The sequence below is a fragment of the Macaca mulatta genome, chromosome 3 (assembly GCF_049350105.2).
Source record: "Macaca mulatta isolate MMU2019108-1 chromosome 3, T2T-MMU8v2.0, whole genome shotgun sequence".
In the NCBI taxonomy this organism is placed as follows: domain Eukaryota; kingdom Metazoa; phylum Chordata; class Mammalia; order Primates; family Cercopithecidae; genus Macaca; species Macaca mulatta.
The window spans coordinates 89,603,459-89,630,863 of record NC_133408.1 but is presented as its reverse complement, the minus strand read 5'-3'; the positions used below and the strand labels follow the sequence as shown (position 1 = coordinate 89,630,863).

Here is a 27,405-nt window from a genome sequence, read left to right as displayed (position 1 = left end):
TATAAAGCACAAAAGAAAATACATATAATTTTTATCATCTTTAAAAATTGCTGTAGATGTTATAAATTCCTACACACTCTGTATTTCCTTTAGAACAAACAATTTCATAAAAGTTTATGATTAATTTTTGAATTTCAGAGTCGTGGCGATTTTGGTGATTTTAAATCCTGAACCTCAGCTTTTGAAAACCATAACTAGGGCTTTTGATGTGACATCAGGATCTTTACAAAGTTTTGGGCCAAATACTACTGATTGTGGGATTTCAATCAATTCAAAATAAGGTTGACGTAGATTCTTGAAGATTTCAATCAGTTGCCAATCTGAAATCACCTCCTTTCAACAATTAGCCAATCCCCAGCAAAGGCAGACAACCAAAAATTAGAAAGATATAGTGTTATTCTGCCAGAGGTAAATTATAAACAACAGTGGATCAACAGGTTCTGAATATGCCTTTGAAAGCTTAAACACTTCTCATTTAAAGTAGAAACAAAGAACAAAAAAATTCTCTTGTACCAATAGGACTCAACAATCTCTAAATTCTAAGGAAGCAGACAGAAATTTCTTTGGGGAAAGGGAGGCATTAGAATTTTAAAGTTCTCAATTTCAGATTCAGGAGGAAAAGAGACCACATTTTCTATGAGTCGCTCTTTACACAAAACAGGCAGACATGTATTCCATGCCCTTTACTAGCATGCTTGGGATGCATTTAATTGGAGAAATTCACTTTGTCATTCACAAATTGGTACATATGATAGCTTTTTCATGTCACATGTAAACATAAAAGGGATTTGTTTCTAAGATGACTGAGTATATACAGAATTCTTTCTTACTATTCTTTTTATTTATTTAAAGAGAATTTTGCTTTCTCAACTAGGCTGGAGTGCACTGGTGCAATCATAGCTTACTATAACCTCAAACTCTTGGGCTCAAGACATCCTCCTCCCTCAGCTTCCTGAGGAGATACTAATATTAGCATGTACCACTACACTGGACTAAAGTTTTTATTTTTGTAGAGACAGGGTCTTGCTATGTTCACCAGGATGGTCTCAAACTCCTGGCCTGAAGCTATTTTCCCACCTCAGCTTCCCAAAGTGCTGGGATTACAGGTGTGGGCTACTACACCCAACCAGAACTTATTTTTAAGGAAAAGGGTAAGAATCTTGAGTTAGTAATACTGTCATGGACCTCTCCTTTAAGACAGCTTTGGGTACCTGATAGGGTAGAGTGCTATGTTTTCTACAAATATACAGATTTCCCACAATAGATCCTGACAAAGAGATAATCTCTTATGAAGAAGTCTCAATAACCTGAAACACGAAAACCCATTGAGGGAGTCCTAAAAATACGGATTACTACTTGATTATCTCATAATGGTCTGTTTCCACCATTACCACCTCTAGTCCATGCTCAAAATTCTCTTTCAGTGGGACACACGAGATAAATTTTTAAAAACAACTGTGTTTAAAACATAATTGGTTTTACTATGCTTGTGCTGAGTTCTTTTACATTCAATATGGTGTTTTCAGTGGCCCAGAGAGAAAAAAATTCTACAAGGTCTACACAAACGCTCTAAGCAAGCCACATGTGTAGGAAGCTTCACGTGCAGGTCTGCAACGTTCTGCTGCTCCCTACTGGGTGGAACAGGGCGTCTTCCACTGAGTGCTACTAGACCCAAAAACTTTAAACCAGGTGGGCATAAAGTGTGTGAGCAATATAAAGATACTGGAACCTGGGTGGTGCCTCTGCACCTTGTGCTTAGGGAATGAGAACGGTTGTTAATCACCCACATGTGACCTGTCTGTCTCAGAGGTCAACTGGAGACTTCAGGAGACTGCCACATCCTCTCTGCAAATATACAATGTTTTCTTAAAAACTGAGAAACAAATGAAGGAGCACTGTTTAAAGAATACAATTCTCACTCTATCGCCAGATTATAAAGGCCTATGGTGAGAGAAGAGGGTAATATCTGTTTTTATTTTTAGAGTAAGATAATGAATTTCCAAATTAAGTCCTCAGAAAATGTCTTAGGGCCACAAATATAAAATACTAAAGTTGTTTTATAAGTTAACAGGCAGGCAAGATTTTTTTCCATTAATTGTAGACTTTAAAAATCCATTGAGCTAAAACTGGTTCACAGTAACTCCAATGCATTTAATCATCATGGGCTAAAGAAGCAACATGGAAGTTGTAAGTACATAAACTGTGTTATCATCCAGCTTCTTTGCACATATCCCGTATGGGTCAAATATGTCTTTTTTTTTTTATTTTGGTGGTCACACAACTAACTTTTAAAAAGTATCTGGCCATCCAACTTTAGTCAGACATTTGTAGATGTTACTGATAGATGGTATCGAGAACTGTGGGACATAATACTGTTGCCTTTAAGGCTGCCCAATTGTTAGCACATATATAGTTAAGTGCTTCAGTTTATTTTGAAACAGCAGTCTCATAAAACTTACTAGTCCTTATTTAGCCCTAACTAGGACCTTGCATGTATTTAATTTATTCATTCATTCTCTCACTCATGATGAAACACACACTTAGTAAATGTCTAATGTGGGGTGGGTACTAGATTTACCAAAACGGGTAAGACAAATTCCTTGTCTTTGAAGAATTTACAGGAGAGAGAGACTAGTAAGTAGATTAATTATAGTGGAATGTAGAATGTAGGAGAAATATAGAAAAACACAAGGTAGACACTCAAAGAAGATAGGATGCAGGACCTAAGCTATGACCTTGGTTTATCAAACCTGATTCCTGACTGGAGCAACTGCTTCTGGCTTAGGACAGTCTGTGTCTCCCTACCAGGCTCTGACTCTGTGAGGTGTCACTCTGACCCTGGGAGATGGACTGAGACTCCTAATACATCATTTTTGCTTGATGGTTGATTATGTCCTAGGCCCTAGATTAAACTGTTCTTCCAATTAAACCTGTCACAGAAATGCTTCAGCTCTTCACCAAAGTCTAATCCAATGAGACCTCCTTTTCTTGACAGCAGGTCTAAGCAAAAACCTACTTCTTTGAGAGCAACAGTCTTCCCCTTGGACAGGGATGGATGAGCAGAGACAGGAAGAGAAGAAAGACAAACAACTTACCATCAATGACAACCTCTTCATCCAAAGTGTACAAGTAGGGGACGTCTGTGCCTTACCTTTTCAAGTGGGCAATGGGTACTGTCTCGGAGAAAGGGAAGTAAGTTTGGTCGATCATATTCAGCATAAAGACTGATCTGTTTTTCATGGTAACGCTGCCCCTTATGGTGGTCTCTCTTGAAAAGCTTATGCAAATACTAAAAGGAACAAAAGATAAGCCGTGACCCATTAAAATAAGAAAAGCAATACCTGGCTAACATTGCTATTTTTAGCTCTAAACATGGTTAGGGGAGAAGCATTCTTCAGGGAAAACCTCTAGGTGATGGAGAGGTGGAAAGGAAAACAGTTTGGGAGAGCAAAGAATTCTGATACTTTCTCTAGAAGGGCCCAGAAATCTGACTCTGCCACGTACCAACTGTGACCTCAGACAAGTCACTAATCTCTCCGAGACTCAGTTTATCTACAAAAATTTTATTGAGTTACTGTGACAATTAAAAGAGTTGCCATTACAAAATCACTCAGAACCAATGAACTTAGCACACACCAAGCACTACAGAAATGTTAATGACAGCAATTGTCAATATCTTCACTGCCATCTGCTTTGGCTCAGAAGTAAAAAGATGAGCGGTCTTCCCAGATCATAAAAATTATTTTATATAAAAGAGGGCAGAGTCCTAGGACAAGCATATGTTCTTAAAAACTCAAGTAGCGGGCACTAAACTCATTCCCATACATTCTGCATCTCCTCGTTGCTGAGTCTTCAAATGAAATGCTGCCTAAACTGGTAACATCAAAAACAAAAATACAAAGTAAAAATCAAGAAGAATGCACGTGTTGTGAAACAGTTTTCAAAACTGATTCCTTACCCTAGCTGTCTGAAAAAAAGTTAATCGACTTCAGAGGAAATCAGTAATTCACTTTCTCCTCACAGGCAAGATTAAGTCTATCAATACAGTCCTCAGAAGTCAGAAAACAATTCAATGTTTACCGAATATTAAACGTAAACAAAAACCCCACAATCTACTGAAGACAGGAAGACTTAATCACCAATCCCACAATGTGCATTAAACCTTGGGTGGCTGTTTCCAAGTGGATTGGTTTATAACAGACACAGAGCACCAGCCCACCCTGCAGCTGAGACTGTAAATGCGCTGATGTTTGTCATCGCTGTTGCATCTGGTCACAATGAGGCCTAACCATGGACACATGTACCTTAAGAAACCAATCCTCAGGCTTCCTGTTCACCTCTTCCTAAGGCAAAACGGAGCGGTACAAGCAGTAGACTGAACTGAAGTGCCAGGCTGAGGTCTAATGAGCACCACCGCCAGTCCACTGGCACTGGGGTCAGTGTGTGAGCGGGGAAACGTGGTGCTGTTTCCCAGAGTGCAAACAGGACAGGGAGGCTCTGTCACATGAATGCTGAGTCAAATTTATAGAGACAAGACATTGCCTGGCAGGGAAGATGAGCCATGTTACTGTGGGCTGTGCCACTACTTCACCATTGCACTGATTACACTGTCACACAGATAGCTACTGCCCGTAATCCTGTCTCGTGGCTTAAGTAGGTCAGAAATCACTGCTTTATAAATGAATTCCCAAGGTGGCTAGCAGTGTGGAGCCTTGCTTGGGGAAGCAGATAATCTTGAGATTTCCAATAATGAACAATGCAGCAATAGCATCTGAGCAAAAGAGAAATGCCTCTCATTCCCTTCCTGCAGTCTTCAAAAGCTTCAAAGCAGAAAACTGACTTTTGAAAAAAATGCTCTATTCCCTAAGCCTCCTCCTAGGGTGCAAGGAGATAGGCAAAGACACAAGTGCACTTATTGTATCTGATACCCATAGTCCTACTGATAGTCCCACAGTCCTTATGTCTGCTGAAGTTTTCTCTTGTGTAAGTTTTAAAGGACATATACAACAACTATTCCTGCTTTACTCTCATGATGATGCAATGCAGAGAATCGAAGTAGCCCCCCAAAGAAATTTAGAATAACAGGCCTGAATTGCACAACCACCAGTAGCACATAAGAAAAATGGAATTAGCTATTGTCATGGTAAGGGACAAAAGAAATGAGGCTCTGCCCTTTTATCGCCCTGTGGTCCTGGATATGGAATGGTTGTCTGACATTTCCTTAGCAGGAGAACTTGGTACAGTTTCAGCAGTGCCATACTGGCCTTTACTGTGATGTACACCATGGTTATATTTAATGGAACTACAGACGGAGAGTGCTTACTCCTACACACAGCATAACACAAAAACATTCATTATAGTTAAATATATAGCTATGTTATATATATTTATATTATAGTAATATAATAGATTGGTAACTTTTTTCCATCACAATTCAATTGTGGGTCAAAATTCAAGTGCCTGATCTACAATTAATCCCTGACCTTCTTGAATTCACAACATATGCTGCATTTTGGTAATTACAGAACATTGTTTGTGGTGAAACCTCCAACTGGAATATTAACCTCCTTGAAGAATTCACTCCAGTATCCTCCTCGTACCAATACTGAAAGGTGATTCACTCACTGGTCAATCAAAAGGGCAAAAGGAGGACACTGCCGTGCTCACCACATGCTGCAGCTCTGGTCTGTCTTCCAATTCTTCCACGACCTTTTTAATCTAGATAAAAAAGAAAAGTTTCAAGGTACAGTTATGAGGATAGAAAGACAGCTGCAAAATTATCTGATAAACTCTCTTCTTCACAGTTATAGGAGTCCCAGATGTTCATCTGGTAACACATATAAAAACAAAGGACACTCACTGAAATTTTATCTTCATTGTCCAAAAGCATGTCAACAGCTTTCTGAAACATATAAAAAAAGCCACAGTCAATGAAATCTGTTATTTAAGAAGAGAAGACTAAACACAATGCAGTGTAGTTACCACCGTTCACAGGTGGAGGGCTTATTTTGTATACTTAAAGAGGCCCTTAGCTTTACAATGGCCCTTATGGAAAATGATATTTGTGAAGAAATGCATTTTCAAATGCATCTCAATCTGAAGTCTTTGTGTTTTGCATACTACTAAAATGGTGCTTTGCTATAATTTACCAAATACAAAACATCTTGACTGCCCATATCCTAGCCCCCCACCCTCAATGTCTCGGATACTTCACACCTTCTCATGAGACTCTCAGTAGTTATGGAGAGCATCTCTTTACCGGTATATCAAGAAAATGAGCTTTTCTTCTGGCTACTTGAACCTTGACCTAGTCTCCCTATAAGACGCCACAGACAGAAGGAGCTGGCTTTATGAGGAGAAGGGAATATAAGAGCCAGGAAGAGAATGAGATACTTGAAGTTTCATAATGACACAAAGCTTCTGAACGTTCAGAATTTACTTTAGCCACTTTTATCATTCGGGAAACACAAATTAGACAGTTTATGTCAAGAGGAAGAGGGAAAACAGCACACTAGACTGAGCCTCACACAGAACACCTGGGCCTTGTTCCAGACTCTGCTGCTACTTAGCTGTCTGCTCCAAATGTTACTTTTGTTCTCTGAAATACGAGGGTGTTGGAGTAGATTACCCCTAAGGTCTCCTCTAACCAGAAGACTGATTCCTTACATCTGGATCACATTCTCTAATAGCAATTAGTTTCAGTTCATTCATCTTTTTTCCACAGCTACATATGCAAAACGAGGCTTTGGAGAACAATGGAGGGGAGAGCATGAGGGGAGACTAGATATGAGGAAAATGTAATTAATTTTTACATAAGCATCTCATCCTCTGCTAGACAAGCAGAGCCTCTCTACCTGAACTTCCTTGGAGCTACATAATTCTTTGCAAATCTGTAGTCCCTAAAGACCTGACTCAGTATTTTAAAAAGGGCTAAAGCATCTTTGAGAAAAAAAGGTAGATCTAGCTTCTATCTAAATTACGTTGGTGGAGATTAATACAGCACACAATATCTCTAAATACAGTACAATATAATTGAAAAATGCATTAATCCTTTTGGAGCCTTTAGGGTTCTACTTTTAGGTTTATCTAAAATTTCAATTTTTTGAATAAGAACACCGTTTATAAACCTCATTATTTCTGTCATGAGCAATTGTAATTAGATGTTTTTTTTTGAGACGGAGTCTTGCTCTGTTGCCCAGACTGGAGTGTGGTAGTGCAATCTCGGCTCACTGCAAGCTCCGCCTTCTGGGTTCACATCATTCTCCTGCCTCAGCCTCCCGAGTAGCTGGGACTACAGGCACCTGCCACCATGCCCGGCTAATTTTTTGTGTTTTTAGTAGAGACGGGGTTTCACTGTGTTAGCTAGGATGGTCTCGATCTCCTGGCCTCGTGATCCGCCCACCTCGGTCTCCCAAAGTGCTGGGATTACAGGCGTGAGCCACCGCGCCTGACCATAATTAGATTTCTTTTACACACACACACACACACACACACACACACACACACACACACACACAGAGCTTGCATCACTTTGCAAGAGCCAATGTGCACTGTGGCTGGGTCCACTCATTAGGTTGCTTAAATTTGTTATTAGGGTATTCAAATTTGTCACACAATAAAATAACATATTCCACATGTCCTAGACATGAGCATCAACTCAAACCAGGGGAAATCCCACATGGTGGATACGTGAACACCAAGAAATAAAATAGTAATAAGTGGGTCAAGACAGACGTTCACTTAATTTTTAAATTTTTAAATTCTGGAACACAGGTTAGGAGGGAAAAATGAGTCAAAGTATATACCTGATTTGTTTCTATCAATTATACGAATTGTTTTAGCAAGAAATTACTTTATATGCGCACACACACAACTTTAAAAGTTCTCTATCAAATTTGAACTGCTCTCACAGAATAACCACATTAAGCAAAGGATTCCTGAATGCCAAACAACTAAAATAACAACATCTAGTGAGGGTCAGAGGGTTCTAAAGATTGTCAGCATACAGCCAAATTATGTGATTCGTTCACCAATCCAGCATTTGGATAGATATCTAAGTATTAAATACTTGAAACAGTAAAAATAATTGATAGTACTAAAATAAAAAGCACATTACCTCTGAATCAAAATCCATTAATAAAACGATTTTATCCTTGATAGAACTGAAAAGATTATGCTTGTGGATCAACTGAAAAACGTCTTTATGTCTTAATGTTAAGTATATTTCTAGAGCATTGCCATAGTTCTTGTCATAGGTGTACCTGGTAATACAAATGTTTTACATTAATATTCATCAAGAGCTCTAATTAAAACACACACAGAGAGATCATGGTTCACATTATTAAAAATGGAAACACTCCTTTCGAGAGAAAAGTTAACTTCATTTAAAAAAAATTCCTTGGGATTTAACTATACATGACCAATAAGTGTTTCTTTCTCAGAACTTTGCCTCTCTTGTTGCCAAAATTTCAGAAAATTCACAATATTCAAGTAATAAAAATGGTCTTTATTGGGGGGTCTCAGCCTCAAAAGATTTACAAACATCCATACAGCAAGGAAACTAGGATCCAGGATGAAGTTCTCATTTTGGTAAAAGAAACATGCGTTCCAATTCTTACAAGCAGTATTCAGCTGACAAATGGCTAATATTCCAAAAGCTGATTTTAAAGGAGCTGTGTCTAACTGAAATGTGTTTTTCCATTGAAACAATGTTTTTCACATTAAGTCCCTAAGCCAGCTCTTGAGAGCTCACTGCACTGAAGCTGTACTGTTGGTCCATTACGAACGGTACTGCAGACTCTAAAGGGCATCTAACAGGACGTTTCCAAGAGAAAATGATCAGCATTTCAACTCAGAATGCCATAAACACAACCTCCTCTGTGGAAAATCCAATACAGTCCAGAGTTCTAGGTCATTTTGGTATACTTTTCTTGGTTTTGGGCAAAAGAAGAAAAAAGAAGAGAGAGAGGAGTGGTCTGAGGTGATGGGGGCACTGAGGAGAGGTGGATGCAGGGATGGTCGTCTTGGCTACACCTGCAGTATACTTCTTGTTTCCCTAGGTCGAAGGTACTTGAGAGCATATCTTATCTATGTATCATAAGCACCTCGCACAAAGTCTGCATCACTGAATGTGCCCAACAAATATGAAAAATATTAACCAAGCTGCCATTTTCTGAGCCCTGACTCAGGGTCAGGGCAGTGCACTTAGTCCTCTATTATGACATCTCTTTTAAAGCTTAAAATTATCCCATAAGGAATTGACATTTGAGAAATTAAATTAACTGACTTGAAGCCCCTAGAAGAGCAAAATCCAGAGCTTCGCTCATTGGGAAACTGTTATGCTTGAGTGATGCAAGTTTTAACTTGGCACCCTTTTGTTTCCTAACCACTGCCTCTCCCAAGCGCTGCACGTTAGGGTTTCTCTTCTCTGGGAAACAGATTACATTGCAATTGTACAGTTTCACATATGTCCTTCTCTCCTACTCATTTGAGGTTTATGAAGGTTTTTACTAAGAGGGAATGTAGGAAATGGTATAAAATGCATCCTCTCTACTTATGTGCTAAATCTAAAGTACGAAAAACTTTTCAAGATAGACTGATATGGAAAAAGAAACACTTAAGTATACTCACAATTCTGCCAGGGTTTTAAGTAAAGTCTTGTTCTGACTATCTTTCTTCAGATGATCCCGAACTGCTTGAACTATGACTGAATTGTTATACAGATCTCCAGGCCATTCTCGGATCAATGTGGCAAAACCCTAACCAAAGGTGAAAAACAGAAAAAGAACACTCATTCAACAGAATAATAGTTGTGATATTATGAAATATACATTTGGTCCTCCTTCTGTTTCCTGGCATATAACTCTTAAAATCCTTGGAGTCTCCAAAATGATGTGTCTTCTTCTATGCTAATGAGCTGACTGGTGGCTGGCAGCCCCTAGGTAACTCCAGGGTGGGGTTGGTCACAGAACAGACCAAGGCAGGATTAGAGGGTTGGAACTTTTCAGCCCTACCTCACCCCTGCCCCACAACCTCCAAGGAGGGGAGAGGGGCTGAAGGTTACGCCAATCACCAATGGCCAATGATTTAAATCAATCATGTCTAAGTAATGAAGCTTCCGTTAAAACTCAAAAGGAGTGGCTTTGGAGAGCTCCCAAGAGCTCAACACCTGTAGGTTCCTGGAGGATGGTGCACCCAAAGAGGGCCTGGAAGCTTCATGCCTCTTCCCACACACCTTGCCCAATGCATCTAATCCATTTGGCTGTTCATCTGTATCCTTTGCAATATTCTTTATAATAAACCAGTAAATATAAGTAAAATGTTTCCCTGAGCTCTGTGAGCTGCTCTAGCAAATGAGTCAAATCTAAGGAGGTGGTAGTGGGAATGCCAGTTTATAGCTGACCAGTCAGAAGTACAGATAACAGCCTATAACTTGCGATTGGTGCATCTGAAGTGGGGGCAGTCTTATGGGCCTGAGCCCTCAGGCTGCAGGATCTGATGCTATCTTCATGTAGATAGTGTCAGAATTGAATTGAATTAGAGGACACCCAGCTGGTGTCCACAGCAGAACTAACTTCTTTCTTAGTCTGTAGCAGAAAAATCCACACATTTGGTCACAGAAGCGTTGTGTTGTGAGAGTATAGCATGAGAAACTGAGTTTGGTTTCTCCTAAATTCTCAAAACAAATCAAACAATTTAAACCATCCCTAAAAGTATTCACTTTTAGTCACATAACAGCCCAAACAATTATATGATTAAAGGTTTCTTCAATAAACATTTCATCAATTTTCAGACTATGGGTTTGGGTGTAGTGAAGAGTTGCAGGGAATATTATTGTACAATAAATCTCCATTTAGCATTCCTGGGAGGCAGGTTGTGCCATCTACTTCGGTCCTTAGTTTTACGGAATGTACAACTAAGAAAGGTATCCTGTTCCTTCTATAAAGTCTCACTGCATGGACAAGAGTTTAGGTTGGACTTGCTCTATCCCCATTCTGGACTAACTGTAACATTTGGATGACAGCTTTAACATCTTACAGATATTACCCAAGTCAGCTACGTTCCCCACCACCAAGAGTCCTCTAATGCACTTAGGCCTGGGCTGCTGGGTGCGACTGGTTATGCAGTTGTGTACTGTATAGCCAGCACAACTGTACGAGGCGGCCTGCTTGGGACAGGACTGCTCCCACAATGAAACTGTCCAGCACTCTATACCTTTAACAAGTCACCATCTTGGTCCTCCTTCCACTCTGGCTTCTAATGCCAGTTTTATGTTGGAATTTGGGACTTTGGCTCAAGTCTTATCCCCTGGCTCTTATTCTGGCTATTTCTAGATCTCAAATTTTGTGGTTCCCTGATTTGATCCTGTTTCCTCCCGGAGCTGATTCTGGGCCAGTATCTTGCTCAGTCTCTACTCCCTGATTCCTGACTTTAGCCCTCATGTTTTATAACTCAAAATATGGTGGAGCAGTTTACTTACTGATCCCTGACAACGTTTAGAACAAAAACATATCCGTAAGGCAGTAAAGAGAATTTAAAATGTCCACGTTATTAAATGTGAAAGGAAAATAAATTCTCAGGACCCCCAACTCACTAGGCCAAAGGGAAAGTTAAGGGAACTGAGTCATGCAAAAACTGCCTTCCTTTTGTTCCCAGAGAGCTGTCATTTCACATGCTTCTTTTATTCATGTCAAAGGTAGATCTACTGAGCAAGAGATGAATGCATAATTGACTTTTTCCCCACTTCTCTCTTTTTACATATAAAACGTAGATTCCCTGAGCGAATCAGAGCATCACTGGTATGTGACCACGTGCCTCACTGCCTACTCTCCCCCTATGTATTTATTTATTTGTTTTTAAAATTTCCTCCTTCTCTTCCTGCTTGCTCTTTCCCCTTTACATTTTGAAGTCCTCAACACTCTCTCTGGAAAAAGCACAGGACACAGACCCTGTTTCTTTTCCCCAAGTATGTCTCTAACCTTGGCAAAATAAACCTTTAAATCAATTGAGATCTGCCTTGGTCACTTTTTGGTTTATATAAAAAAAGGTACATTATTACTATTAAATAACTCCATTAATACTTTAATGAACTACTGTGAATTTGTTTAAATAATATTTAGAAATGAAAACAGCGTAAAGTTGCTTCTGTAATGCATCAGGATTTGGTAAGAAAATCGCAAAAGATTCAGTAATATAGTTTTCATTCAAGTTCTACCCAATTTCTATCAAAGTAACCCCTGGAAGGATGGCAAGAGACCAGAACAAAAGACCACATATTTTCCATTTAGATTGCAACCTTCTTATATATTAACATGATTGAAATTTTACTTCAGAAATTTGGGGAATGGATTCAATCAGAACATTAAAATGTTTGTAGAACCAAAATAATATTTCAGATCAAGTTTCTTTCTTTTCTTCCTTCCCTTTGTTTCCCTTTCCTTGTCCTTCCTTCCTTCCCTTCTTTCCTTCCGTTTCTTTCTCTCTCTCTCTCCCTCTTTCTTTGTCTTTCTCTCTCTCTTTTTTTTTTTTTTTTTTTGAGGTGGAGTCTTGCTCTGTCACCCAGGCTGGAGTGCAGTGGTGCGATCTTGGCTCACTGCAACCTCTGCCTTCCGGGCTCAAGTGATTCTCCTGCTTCAGTCTCCCGAGTAGCTAGGACTACAGGTGCATGCCACCATGCCTAGCTAACTTTTGTATTTCTTTTTTAGTAGAGACGGGGTTTCACCATGTTGGCCAGGATGGTCTCCATCTCCTGACCTTGTGATCCGCCCGCCTCAGCCTCCCACAGCCTCCCAAAGTGCTGGGATTACAGGTGTGAGCCACCACACTCGGCCTCTTTCCTTTTTGTGAGAAAGGGTCTCACTCTGTCACCCAAGCTGGAGTGCAGCAGCATGATCACAGCTCACTGCAGCCTCATCCTCTGGGCTCAAGTGATCCTCCCACCTCAGCCTCCTGAATAGCTGAGAATACAGGTATATGTCACGGCACTCACCTAATTTTTAGTTTTTTGTAGAGACAGGTCTCACTATGTTACCCAGGCTGGTCTTGAACTCCTGGGCTCAAGCCATCCTCCCACCTTGGCCTCTCAAAGTGCTGGGATTACAGATGTAAGCCACTGTGACAGCCCTGTTTTCTTAAGACTACATAAGATAAAATAGTCTGAAAAGATTTCTACCCCAATACCAGCAGCTCACAGTAGCCTCTAGACCATTCATAACAATGCTCAGGGAAAGAAGAAAGTTTGGCTCCATTTTTTTCTTTTCACTATCATGCAAGGGCCTCATGGTGCTGCCAACTTCAAACACAAAATAAGACAAAATGACCAAACATCTTGTGTGATAAAAGCATGATGACCCCACCATAAACTGAAATAAACATCTATCATATTTCATGTCAGGCGTCTCTCTGTTTAACTGGCTTTGTGTACCCTTGAATAAATGTGCTACCCAAGAAATATTTATAAAATCTATCCTGTGGCCATTATTATTAATTAGAGGACACAGGTACTAGGGACCTGTTATGATTGAATGAGCAAAGTTATAGAAAACCTCGGTGCCTATTATAGTAAGTAAAAGTCTAGAAAGTACTCATGAAACGAAATGCCATAGAAATCATCCCATTTTTAACATACTTACACATTTGTTGTTAATATTAAACAAAGCTTAACTGTTTAATATAACTCTGCTGGGTTGTAAATTAATAGGCAAAGCTACAGGCATATGACTAGAAACCCCATAAAAAGAAGTCATGAAGCACCTTTACCTCCAATACTACTTCAAATCTTTTTAGGGAGAAAAAAAAAAAATTGACAAGTCAATATTCCAGAGAAGTACAGTTTGTTTTTTGTAATCCGACCTTCAGTGCTCTGCTTAGCAACACAAAATTTCTCTCCACATATGTGATCAAAAGTGTTGTTAGGGAACACAGCTATTTGAATGATTATGTGACAATTTAATTCAAAATTAAATATTAAGCTGAGAATAAGGGAAGGTAAAATATGAATTATATAAGAGCTTATGAAAATAAAAACAAATTATTTACAACCTCCTTAACAGTACTGACCAGACAGACATCCTAAAACATTCATGAGAAAACATCTACAATCTCTAAGGTTAAGTCACGCTTGTTTCTTTCCATCTCAGTAAAAACTGTTCTAGATATGAAATTAACAGGATAACTTTGATGATACAGGATTTTTAAAAGTTTCATGAAAAAGTAAGAGTTCGAGCATGTGCAAGAACTGTAACAGAATCATAAAAACAATAAATTTTTTAAATTGCTTAAATTACATTACTTTAAAAATAGGCAAATTATAATATACTTTAGCATTTGTAAAGAAAGTTTGTACTTTTCTCCATCATTTTCACAGAACACTCATAATTCTCTTTCTCCTGGGATGATATCAAAGATGGAACAGCAGCTGCTATTGTATTTATGAAATCCACAAAATAGTACTTAGCTCTTTTTCTTTAGTTCTAGAAAGAAGATAACTTTAAGGAATTCCTTAAAATGCACAAGGACTAAGTGTTTTCACTGTCTACATAAACGTGAGTTATCACTGGAGTTTCTCTAGCTCAGTTTCACCTGCCACATGCAAACTACAAATCTGTTTCCTTTACAGACATTGCTCCATTGTATTCCTTTCTAGATTTCCTAATATTTCCCATCGAGAACAAGTAAATATGATCACATCACAATACCATACCTCATAATCACTCTCCAAAAATTCATGTAAGATCATTTCATAGATAAGCGGTTTCAGAACTGGATCGCCTCTTGGCAAATAAGGACTAATAGCCTAGGTAAGGAAAAGGAAAAAAAATCCTTTAAAAAATGGCAAAACAAAACTGCATTCCAATTATGCAGAAAACATAAAGTATATTTTTACTTTAAAAATGTGAGGCAATACAGTACTCTGAAAAAAATGTTCTGAGGAGGATTTAAATGAACACTACTTTCTAACAACAAATTATAATATATTTTCAAAAGTATACATGTATGAATGAACTTAAAAGTTGCCTCGGTTAATCTTTATCTCTCTGTTCTTCCTGATGAGTTAATAGAAATCTAAATAATAGGAGGGATAAAGTCACAGAGATGAAAAAAGTCAACTTCTTAAGTAATTAAGGAGTATAGGTAATCTATTCATCTTTCTTTCCTTCAACTGGAGTTTATCAACCTTTACCAATGCATAATCATCTTTTGAAATTAGGAAAAATACATCTTGGGTTCTTCAGATATTTTCAGTGCTGTTTTAAAAGTCCATTTCCAAATACTGTCACTATAATGCCCTATGATCCAATCATCATGCTTTATACTGGGGACAGACAGAGAGGGTCACGATCCCCAAGGAGCTCACAAGTCCTAGAAGAAAGATATGCAGACAATTAAACAGACAATAACTGTATTGTGTGGTAAGTGTTACAAGAGAAGGGTCGGCATAGTGCTGCAGCAGCAGAGGAGAACCTTGCCTACTAAAGCCCAGGGTTTCTCAGGAAAAAATAAGAGAGGGGCAGGACATCTGGCAGGGGGAATAGCATGAGCAAAGTTGCAGAGCCATGAACATGCATCTGTGTGCAGGGAGGTCAGAGGGGCCCAGAGATGCGACATGGCATCACTGAAGGGAGATGAGGCTGGAGAGGAAGGGGAGGTGGGATCATGAGAGGAATTCCGATTTTATTCTACAGGCAGGAGGGAAGCAACAGGTATTAGGGAAGTGAGAGTCAAGACTTATTTTTTATGCAGATAACTCTGGGCTAGGGCTGCCCACAGATCTATCAGAAGGCATTTGCAATGGCTCAGGCAAGAGTGAAGGCAATGGTACCACAGGGGAAGAGACCCGACTGGTATTGACATGATAAAACTGACAAGAAGTGGAGATTAAACAGAATGAGGAGGGGTGTAATAAGTTCTAATCAAGAACAGTGGCTTTGCGCCCTGGGGAATGGGTATATTGTGTATCATAAACAGATTAAATGGAAAAGGACTGAATTTGGGAAGGAAATGGATTTATATTAACTTGAATTATCATTATCAGCAGTATATACAAGGAGAAATGGCCATGACATGATATTCAAAAAAGAGGTCCGAGTTACACAGCCATTAAAGTAAACAGGGAGGCAGGACTGGATAAAGTCCTCCAGAATAGCCCAATAAATCCAATGAGAAGTGTAACATTTACAGGGCAGACAGAGGAGGAGTCACACGGTGGACAAGCTGAGTAACTGGGAATTTTTAAAGCATATTTATAACTCCAAGAGAGCGTTCAAAAGGTCCACAAATACTGAACATGTTTTAAATGTTTAAAACAAACATAGGAATACTTTATTGATTGATTAGGATGTTGTGCACCAAGTTGAAAGATTTAAAAAAGAAACATCAAAATTATTCATTAGAGCTAGGTGGTCAATTTTTTCCATCTTTCAGCATGTAAAATATTATTTGAAAAATACATTAATTATTCAGTAAATCTAAAAAAAGTCTTATGCTTTATAACCTACTGGATGAGATTCCACCTATTTCAAAAGTCATTAAAAAGAGCATGAAAACTTCGTCTAAACACAGAACTGGAAAGAAATAAGTGAACACATTGTATATGTAATATAATCTTATATATATGTATATTTTTTACACCAGGCTTATATTTTGAAACTGATCTCTAAAAGTTTGATTTTTCTTTCCATCTGAGATAATAATCACTTCCCAATAAAGAGCTGAGTACTATTATCTTTGTTTCCATTGCATTATTAATATACTACTTGCAGAAACTGAGAGTTAAAAATAAGGCTTTGCTTACCTTAAGCTGTCCAATTTCTTTAAATTTATAAACTTCATATTCCCAGAGTGCTGCATTTTTCCCAAGAATTTTCTGGCATTTGCTGGCAGTAAAAACATCCCAGGGAGAAAGAAAGCAAAAAACAAAAACAAAAACAGAGACAGAATAAATGGACATTTTCCCCAGAGGTTTAGAGAACTCTCTCTTCTCAGAGTTTTGATGAATTTCTATCTCAAGTACCAATGAACATAAAGGTATTACTGTTACTCATTTGGTTGCATACATAAGTTAACACAACTTATAAAAGTTAATATAAAAAGCTTATAAATAAAGATGAATCATTTTCAGAAGACTACAACTAGGGGTTTTCCCAACTATCTGCCTGTTCTAAGTTTCCCGTTTATCCAGATGAGCACTGCTGGTTTCGGGGGACCTTTCTTGCCTTGAAGAAAACTCGTCATACCCCAAAGTGCCAGATCCTTTCTGAATGGCTTTAAATTATGCACTACAAAATCAGACTTCAGAAAATTAGAATCCTATCCTACTATATAACCTGGAGGACTGATTATGTATGAATGAAACCTTACTTTACATATCAAAGAAACACATTTTCTTAAATAACCTCAGGGGACCAGAAGCAGGTTTGAGGCCACTCTTCCAGGGCTGCCATGCAGTCACGCAGTGGGCACTGCCCAGTTCCAGTGGGAACCACTCACACAGACTTGCACACCACTGCATAACGTTTACATGTTCTGCCCATCACAGACCTCTGCAACCCAGGATGCTGTGGTCTGGTCACTTCTATTTAATTGTCATCCTCTGGTTGGGAAAATTTTCTTTGAATCATAAACTGAGGCACTTTGTTCTGGACTATCTTCCAAGGATGCTTACAAAGCAAACAGCTCTAGAAATGAGAGGATACAAATAGTGTCTTCCTCCAGAGGAAAGGGAAGGTTTCTTACTGCCCAGTATAACCAAGGTAAAATGATGCCTTCTGGGACAAAGGGCAGGCAGGGAGATAGGCTTTGGCTGTGTCCCCACCAAATTGAATTGTAGTTAGCATTAATCCCCACATGTCATGGGAGGGACCAGGTGGAGAAAACTGAATCATGGGGACAGTTTCCCCCATTGTGTTTTCATGATAGTGAGTTAGTTCTCCCGAGTTCTGATGGTATTATAAGGGGCTTCCCTCTTCACTGGGCTCTCGTTCTTCTCCTTCATGCCTGCCTTGTGAAGGACACGTTTGCTTCCCCTTCTGCCATGATTGTAAGTTTTCTGATTGTAAGTAATCCCTAGCCATGCTGAACTGTGAGTCAATTAAACCTCTTTCCTTTATAAATTACCCAGTATCGAGTATGTCTTTACTAACAGCGTGAGAATGTACTAATACATGGGGTTCCTGGTCACTAGAAAAGATTCAGATACCCTAAGCTCAGGGGTTCTCTCCCGTATCATAGCCCACTGCATGGGCAGGATCTGCATGTCCACCCTCTGTTGCATTGTGGGAACTGGGGCTTGGGGACTGCGGCAAATGTTGACACTCTGGTTGACTGCTATTGTTGTAGTAGTACCTTGGCTGGTACTATTGCTCAGAGAGTCCTTTAGATCTGCCCTGGGAGTCTCTTGTCTTCTGCCAGCAACCAGGGAAATGACAAGCTAACTTGTTAGACATAAATAGGTAAAATCTGAGACCCTTCATGGTTCTTGATACCTTTCTCATTAAATAATGAGAAAAACAATTCTCCTCTGGTAAAAATGAAATAGTTTGGAAAATAATATACCTGAAATCATTAATATTCAAAAATAATATTCAAAAATTACCCTTGTTAGAAAGATGTACAAAAATAAAATGTCAACTGCAAAGAATGGCTTATTTGTATTGTTAGCAACGCTCAATTCTATTTATATTTAAAATAATTGAAAATGTCATCATTACCGCGCTGCTATGTCATAGTCTCCTCTCTCCACCAGATGATTTATATATGCCAAGCCAATATCCTAGGGAAAGTCAAATGAAGAAATGTCAAAATTTAACCGGAATAACTAAAAAGTTCAGTCTCAGTTTCTGCACACAGCACAACATTAGGATCCTATTGGCACTACTGACTATAACCTGTTTATACTTTTATCTTGCTTTATGTAATTATGCTTGCTTCTTAAGCATATTCATATTTAAATGTATTTGTATTTTCATACATTTTACAATTCACAGGTCAGGTCACTAAAAAAAGTAAATAATGTTAGTATTTTAAAGCTTCCTAATCTGCCCCCTTTAAGAGATTTTTTCATAAAGGTGGTATTCGATATTAGAAACATGATCCAACAGTTCCACATTGTCAATGGATATAAAATTCTGTTTCCTGTGTCTTCATCTGTAGAATGCAAGCTACCTGCTTCTTCTACCCCAAGTCTGAAAAGATGGTATAAGAAAAATGAAATAATGACTATCATATTAAAGGGAAATAGGAAATATTAAAGTTGATACTGAAGTAAAACTGAACTCTGAAAAACCTGTGATTCAAACCTATCTGTTTACAGGAGAAGAAACTGGGCTGAAAGCAGGGAAGTGACTGGCTTCAGAGTATTCATATTTATTCACTTATTCTACCTCCGTTCTGAAAGGATTTGGGTGGCCAACATCACCAGAGGCATGGGAGGACAGTTCTTGCTTGAGCTCCCTATGACTAATCTTCTCATATACTACTTGCACCTAAAAGTATTTCACCAGAAGCTTAAACTCTCTCTATATAACAAAAGTTGGATTTTAATTTTTACTTTACATACAAAAAGGTGCATGTGAAACACCTTCTTGTATGGCAAAAAAAAAGTGGCAGCAGCCCATTCCTTCTCTGCATGTCTGGTATGAAATTACATCATGCTAAGAGAAAAAAATCTGTTCATAACTAATGTATAGGACTAACGTATAGGACATGCCCATTTCAACAGTGAAGGAAAATACCCATCATTTTTAGTTTATTAAATTTTTACTTTAATAACTACTATATGAGACATCAAGTGAAGAAAGAGTGTCTAACTTCCTTATTTTTCTGGAAACAGATCACACATAACAATTCTATACAGGATCTTTCCATCAAGGTTCAGAGAAAGAACGTCTCCTTTTCAGAGTCAATCCTCGTGTCCATGCTTCTCCACTGTGGAGCTTATCCTGCACTCCTCCTCCTCCTTTTACATCAACCTTTTATGTCAACTCTATTTTACCTCTTTTCCCTCAGCATAAGCATGTTTAATTGCCTCTCTTACACAAAATACCCAAAAACTACCATCATCCCACGATGCCATAGCCCCCAGCTACAGCCTTCACCCTCTTCCCCTTCACAGCTAACCTGATAGTCTATCTTTATAATCTCCTATTCACTTTTCATTCCCTATAACATGTTGAGAATAAATAATACATATACAGAAAATTCACTACTTTCAGATTACCAAATCCAGTGTACAACTGACCAGCTGACTTCATCTTAACCTTCTGACCTACTTACCTCCACTACTCAAGTATTTAACTCTACCCTGGAGTTCTCTCCTCTCTCAGCTCCCATGAAATGACCTTGCTCTGGCTCTTCCAAATCTACTATGTATGCATCATCCCTTGAATGACGGCATTCCTGATGGTTCCATTCATGGTCCTCTGTTCATAACACTCACCCCATGTGGGCTGATCCAAGCTTGTGTAACACTTGTTTGCTGATAATTATCCCAAATCTATTTCTGAGTCCAAATTTCTTTCCTGGGCTCCACTATGATGTCCCACAGACACCTAAAACTAATGTGTTTAAAACAGGACTCATCAATTCTCCCAATCCTGCTCCTCCTTCCACAGGGTATCTCTATCAATCAGTGAACAGCAGCACCAAACCAGAGTCCCAAGCCCAAAGCCTGGGAGTCAGTCTTGATTTTTATTCCTATTCTTTCATCCACACAGCATCAGTCACCATATCCCAAAGATTCAAATTTACTGTATCTTCCATCTATCTTCACCTCTCCAATCCTCCTGATTGTGTGTAAGTCTCATCACTTTCCACCGGATTAGGAAGCCTTCTGATTGATCTCCATCTCAGCTGGCCCTCCTCTGGCCCCATCTCCATCAGAGAATCTTTCTAATGGGGAAATCTGATGTCTGAAAGCTTAAATTGACTTCTAGATGTTCCAAGAGAGAACCAAGCTCTCAATTATGAATGGCACTTCAGGATCTGGTCTTTGCTACCGTGTAGTAAACCCCTCAACTGCTGGGTGCAGTGGTTCACGTCTGTAATCGTGAACCACTTTGGGAAGCTGAGGCAGGAGGATTACCTGAGGTCGGGAGTTTGAGACCAGCCTGACCAACATGGAGAAACCCTGTATCTACTAAAAATACAAAATTAGCCAGGCGTGGTGGCGCATGCCTGTAATCCCAGCTATTTGGGAGGCTGAGGCAGGAGAATCACTTGAACCCAGGAGGCAGAGGTTGCAGTGAGCCGAGACTGCGCCATTGCACTCCAGCCTAGGCAACAAGAGTGAAACTCCGTCTCAAAAATAAATAAAAATAAAAATAAAATAAAAGCCCTCAACTGCCCACATAACCAAGCAGGCCAAGCTGTTTCACATCTCTGCATCTTCGCATATATTAACTACTCTAAGGGCCGGAATGCATTCTCTTCCAATTCTAGAGAATCCTTGCTTATTCTCCACAATTTTGGCTGGATTTTTTTTTTTTTTTTAAGATGCTCTGGTTTTCTTTTCTCCTGTTATTCCTAAATTATTTTGCTTCTGCACTCTTTGGCAATTCAGGCTTTAGTGTGGAGTTTTACAGAGAAGTTTACGGTAGGGAAAATGCAGGCAGAAAGAATCTGTGCCGAAACCCAAATAGCCATAAAACACTAAGCCTCCAGTTTTCACCTGTAAACAAGGGAACTAGGCTAGATGGTCTCCAAGGACCCTTCACATGTGAAGGATATGAGCTCCTCTCTGCTCTCCATCTGCACATTCACTGTCACAGTTAGCAAAGAAAGGGGCTTTCAGTCGCTCTATTTTTCCTGAGTCCAAAATGTATTAAAAATGTATTTGATGTTCTAGATTAGTTTCCATAACAAAATCAACTGAGTCTGTTATTATGGAAACACCAAAGCAATGCAGTTTTATGAAACCTCTCTTTTGATAAATTTTGTGATAATGTGATTTTTACCTATGATTTAGAGAAACTTTCATACACATATCTAGAAAGCTCTGTATTTAAAGTGTTTTTCACACATACAGTTTCCAAATTACCTAAACTTGCCTTCTAGCAAGCGTTCAAGTCTCTTGTTTACAAGCAGAAACTGATTCGATAAAATAAAATATTTTGACCTCATAGGTTAGGGAATTAGTTTAAAATAAATTCTCAAAAGATAGGAAAAACCTGTTCTTTTCAAATTATTTTCAGTCTCACTATAACTTACTGAAAGATAAAGTTATGTTTCAAACAACAAATTGCACACTTACCAGAATCTTATGTCTTTTAATATTTTTTTGACTAATTTCAGCTGCCATCAATGCTTCCTATATTCCAAACATAAGGATGATTAAAAAAAAAAAAAAGCAGAAAAGGAGGGAGGGAAAATGGGAGAAGGTGGGAGAGAAAAGATATTGAGGTTATAAACACTACAGTTATTATGGTTTAGAATTCTGCACTACACGAATAAAGCTCCATTTTCCCATGGCTTTTGCTTGAAGCACTGGAATTCTTAATACTATGGTTGAATGAACCTCACTGAATTCAAACTCAAAAGCAGTCAACCAAAATGAAGACTTCTCCTACTTCCATTTGAATTCATTTCCTCATTAGGACACTGGAATCACATTTCAGACACAAATCAAAATACAACAAAGTCTCCTAGTCTCCATACATAAAAAGGCAGCTGTTTTCTAAATCTTTATGACACTATTGATAAAGGAGCATTCCCCCTTATGCTTCAATAAAAAAGTGAATTATATGCATATGTTTATGTATATCTAAAACTAAGTTTTTGAAAAATCTCTGATTTTGTTTTAATTTTGGAAAGTTTACAAATACTACATTAACATAAATGTGTAAAACATACAATTACTTCTCTGAGAAACTACTGGATTTAAAGTAACATGGTAATAACTGGGTTATGAACTAGCTATCAATACTTGGACTTTAAATGGTTTATAAGTGAAAAAAAATTCTTTTTTCCAAATCCTTTCAGATGGTTACAAACTTAGTGCAACAAATACGTAGACTATTTATTGTTGATGCTGTTTTAAATTAGTATATAAGCCCATCTACATAACATAACTTCATAGCTATTAAAGTTGAAAAATGGTTTTTTCTTTTTTTTTTAAGCGATATTGGGCATTATCTATTCAAATTAATCTAAGCCAGAACTCAATGAAGTGGACATCATCATTCTATCCAAACTGGTAGTTCAAATCATCTTAAGTGAGTATCAATGTGATAAGCACAAAATAAATGATTTCATTAAATCCAAATAGACACCTCTGAAATACTAGCTCTATTTTAATTTCCTTGAACAAAATCAAAAAATAAAACTTCCAACAGTCTAGATCTAACTCACCTCCTCCTTCCACTCCCAACTGCTCCCCCACTTAGCAGTAAAGCCAGTTAATCCATTGCAATCTTTTGGTTCTCTAATTTCTGAAGGGGATACTGGAAAGTTATTAACTTCCTACATATTTTTGGCTAGGGATACTCTACTTTGACTACATAAAAGATTTATTACAAAAATATTTTATCCTTTCTATGCTGTAGATGAGTCAATACTTTCAAAGAAATAAAATCAAGGGTACTTCATATTTCTTCTTTTCAAGGAGCCAGTCAATGTGATCATCTTGGTCCCGTTCCTTGGCCACTACAACATCTCTCGGACTCACGATGTAAAAAAGTGATTCCCCTTCAGAGTACTCTATAGGTGAGAAAAGAGAGGAACGACTTGGTGACTCAACAGCAGAAAATCTGGCAATGGTTTCAGAGGACCTGGTTAGGTTACCCAGCCCAAGAAGGAACAGAAAATGTGTCTATCTTTCTTGTGTGTTTGGCTCTGTTGGAAGGTAAGTGTGGGAGACAGGGTAAAGAATGACAGAAGCATATTTCAGTGCTTTTAAAAATATTTAAGTGTAAAAATACTTGATAAAAAAGCAAGGGAGAGAAGGAGAGGGACAGGAAGGGAGGCAATGACATACTAAAAAACTTGAAAAAAAATAAGGTGAGTTTAAAATTCTACATTTAATACATTAACACTCTGACTTCAGCTGAAAAAGTGTTAAAAATTCTCCATGTCTATTGCATATTAGAATTCATCTACTGTATATAAATTTTATTTATGGCCATTTACAGCACTGTTCTATTTTTACAGAACAATTACACCCCACAGTCGGCGATAAATGTTTCCTCTTCATCAAGGTCAAGGCCACCTAAGGCATAAATGACAGACGCCCAAGCCCTAGGGACATAATCTATCATTTCAGCATGTTGTGCACAATGCCAATCTGAGGGTTTCCTGCAGAATTCAATTATAAAACCTGCTCTGAAGGGTTTCTAAGTGTGCAGCAGAGTTTGCTCTGAACCAAATACCTCGATTGGACACTTTCAGTTGTGAATCACAGTTGCTTTTTGCCAAGTCTAGAATATACTCTTACATTTTTCAACAGATTAGGGTCTTCATATAAGAAAGTTTAAATATATATAGAATATTTCTTCATTTCCTTTGGCCACAATGAGAACTGAAAATATTCTCAAAAAATGACAACTGTGTTTAAAGCAGTACAGCATTCCTACAAAGCTTAACTGTTCTATTTTAATTAATATAGTTTACAAAGGTATGATAATAGCCAAACACAGACGTCTCTGGTATGACTAAATATTAATGGTTCTCCTTGTATTTATGAGCAGTGACTAAGTGTATTCCTCCATCCACTCAACAAATATTGACCGAATACCTAGAATGTGCCAGAAGTCGTTCAGGCTCTGAGCACTCAGTTACAAACAAGAAAGAACCTCTCTGCCATCCCAGAGCGAACTTTCCTGACACATAAAATGGAAGAGATATGACAACCATGGAGCCATGCGGCTTGACATTAAATTATGTGTCACATTAAATAGTCAGGACAATAGAAAAAACACAAGAACAAAAAACAAGGAGCCCAATCCTCCCCCCGGTCCTGGTCTGAACTCTAGTCTTCCCTTTTGCTATAGGAGCTTATGCAAGTTCTGCAACATCTCTGCATCCAAATGTCCTTGTTTTCAGCATACGAGGTCTACCCAGGTATTCTCTTAAGATTCTTTCAGCACCTTAATTTAAATTCCATTTAGTGCAAGTAGGAAGGGGGAAAAAAAAAACACAAAAAAATCATATTAGCCAGATCTTTGATATCTCTTACCTAAATGATAATCTCTACATTCATTCTCCTGAAAGCCTCTGACTGTCAAAGCATCAGAAGAGATCTCTTCACAAGTCTCAGAAAGTGGCTGGATGATGTCCAGTCTAGGCCTGGCACAGTATTCTCTTTCCTAGTGGGGGAAAAGAGAGAAACACTAATTTAAATTACATTTCTATATGTTACACAAATTAATTCTAGTTAGCCATACATATTAGTTTCTTCTCACACTCCTATGAAGAAATACCCAAGACTGGGTAGTTTATAAAGGAAAGAGGTTTAATTGACTCACAGTTCCGCTTGGCAGGAAAGGCCTCAGGAAACTTACAATCAGAAAACTTTCCAAAAATAAAATAGCAACTATAAAAGATCAACTAGTGAAGAAAAACCTATCAGATCTGTGGAGAAATTATAAATTGCTAAACTTTGAAACAACTGAAAAAAAGTGGAGAAAACTGAAATATATTTAAAAATTGACCACTGTAACAATAAAAATATCAAAATCAGAATAGCCAAATTAAAAAAAATATTTTGAACAAAATAAAAAGAAAATCACTTCACTAGACCATAGAAAAGGCTCTTTTATATGTATAAGAAAAGCATCAGCAATATGAATCTCATTTTATACTTTTGTTCCCTGGCCAAACAGCCCTTGCCTGTGAACTCCCTAAGAGCAGAAATCTGGTTTTGTTGATCTTTGATCCCTAGTGCCCAGCACAATTTATAACACACATGTGCTTTATCAACGAATGAAAGAAAAGTAAAATACTGGGAGAACACTTTAATAAATTAAAGTGTACCAAGCAGATTTGGAACAGTACAGAACCACTAAACACAATGATGGTGGACAGTACACAGACATACGCAGGCAGAATGGAATAATGCCCATGGAAACAGGGCAATGCAGAGTAGCATATGACTATCCCTCCAACTATGTGAAGACATGCATGTATGTGAAAGGTATCACGTGGATATCTGGGGGATAATATTTGGGGGATAATACGGAATGATATAAAACAAATTTTATTCAATGTCACTAAACCATCTTTTCAGTATGAAAAAATAAAGGGGAAAGGGGAGCTTACCTCTTTGCTCCTTTTGCCTTAATTTTATTAGTTTATTGTGTTTAAGGATTTAAGGTGTACTTTAGTGGTCTATAAAATGAGTATCTACATATACTGGCACACACATTTTCCAATTATCTCCCAAACCCTCACTTCTTCATCTAGAAAAATCCATTTTCTATGTGCTCTATGAGGTTGGCCTGTCTTCGGCATTTATTCCCTTCAAATACTCTTTTATTAACAAAGGTTTCCTTTCTTTCTTTGCTCAGTTGTTTATTAGGCTTCTCCTTTTTCATTTTACCGCTTCTTTCTTTATTTCTTCCAATCACATTCTCAATCCTTCCTGCATTCCTCCTCAAAAAGCACTGTATTTACTCCCCCAGGAGCCACTGCTTTTCTTTATTTTCAAAAAATAAATAAAATAATAGCAAACTGATGTCCTGCAACGGGCTAGAAGCCAACCCTATCGATTTTAGTAGGTCTGAGTGTTCACTTAAGTCTATAGCATTTCATTGCCTAGCAACATGGGCACCCAGAGCTTCAGGTTACTATAGTGATGGCTTCCTAATGCAAGTGCTTGCTCAGAGAAATGCTCAAGAGCAGCTACCACTTCAAAACCAGGGCTCCCAGGGTTTTTCTCCCCCATTTTATTTCTCTCCATTTGAAAAAAAAAAAGATACAAACAAGGATAGCCCACTTGCCTACTTACTGTAAAGGACTAGAGAATCAATTACAATTTCTTTTATATACAGTATCCAAAAGAAAATCCTTTACAGTACACTCTCCTTGTTTATGCCTTGAAGCCACCCCTATTCTTGTGCTGGCAGGACCCCTGGATTCTCATAATAAAGACAAGCTCGGAATGGGGCCATCCTCAGCTTTGAAGAGAGACTGGGTGTGGATACCCCTCCGCTGGGCAATATATAAGCTTATTCCAAAGACACGCACAACAAAATTTAGATCATCTGCTGCTTTTTATTAGCCACAGATTTTGATGTACCATTATTTGCACTGATAACTGAGATTTCACAACAATCCATTTCAAAGCCATAATCAAGCTACTTAGAATCACCAGGCCACTGGGAAGTAAACAAATATGTCTGGACCAACGAAAATAATGAAATGCCCTTTCTGTAATTCCCTCTGACCACAGGGACCCCTGTGGTTGCTGCCGATCAA

At 38.3% G+C, this 27,405-nt stretch overlaps 1 protein-coding gene across 1 annotated transcript in view; it reads right to left on the bottom strand.

The window, feature by feature from the left end:
• Positions 1-27,405, bottom strand: part of VPS41 (VPS41 subunit of HOPS complex) — a 187,846-nt gene that overhangs the window by 24,553 nt on the left and 135,888 nt on the right. The window contains exons 12-22 of the mRNA XM_015133685.3: positions 25,166-25,295; positions 23,576-23,691; positions 22,247-22,303; positions 18,708-18,769; positions 16,793-16,874; positions 14,702-14,794; positions 9,631-9,758; positions 8,117-8,261; positions 5,861-5,902; positions 5,668-5,718; positions 3,152-3,289 (exon numbers count right to left, since the gene is read on the bottom strand). Coding sequence (XP_014989171.1) covers positions 3,152-3,289; positions 5,668-5,718; positions 5,861-5,902; positions 8,117-8,261; positions 9,631-9,758; positions 14,702-14,794; positions 16,793-16,874; positions 18,708-18,769; positions 22,247-22,303; positions 23,576-23,691; positions 25,166-25,295 — 1,044 coding nt within the window. The remainder of the gene's footprint in view (positions 1-3,151; positions 3,290-5,667; positions 5,719-5,860; positions 5,903-8,116; positions 8,262-9,630; positions 9,759-14,701; positions 14,795-16,792; positions 16,875-18,707; positions 18,770-22,246; positions 22,304-23,575; positions 23,692-25,165; positions 25,296-27,405) is intronic.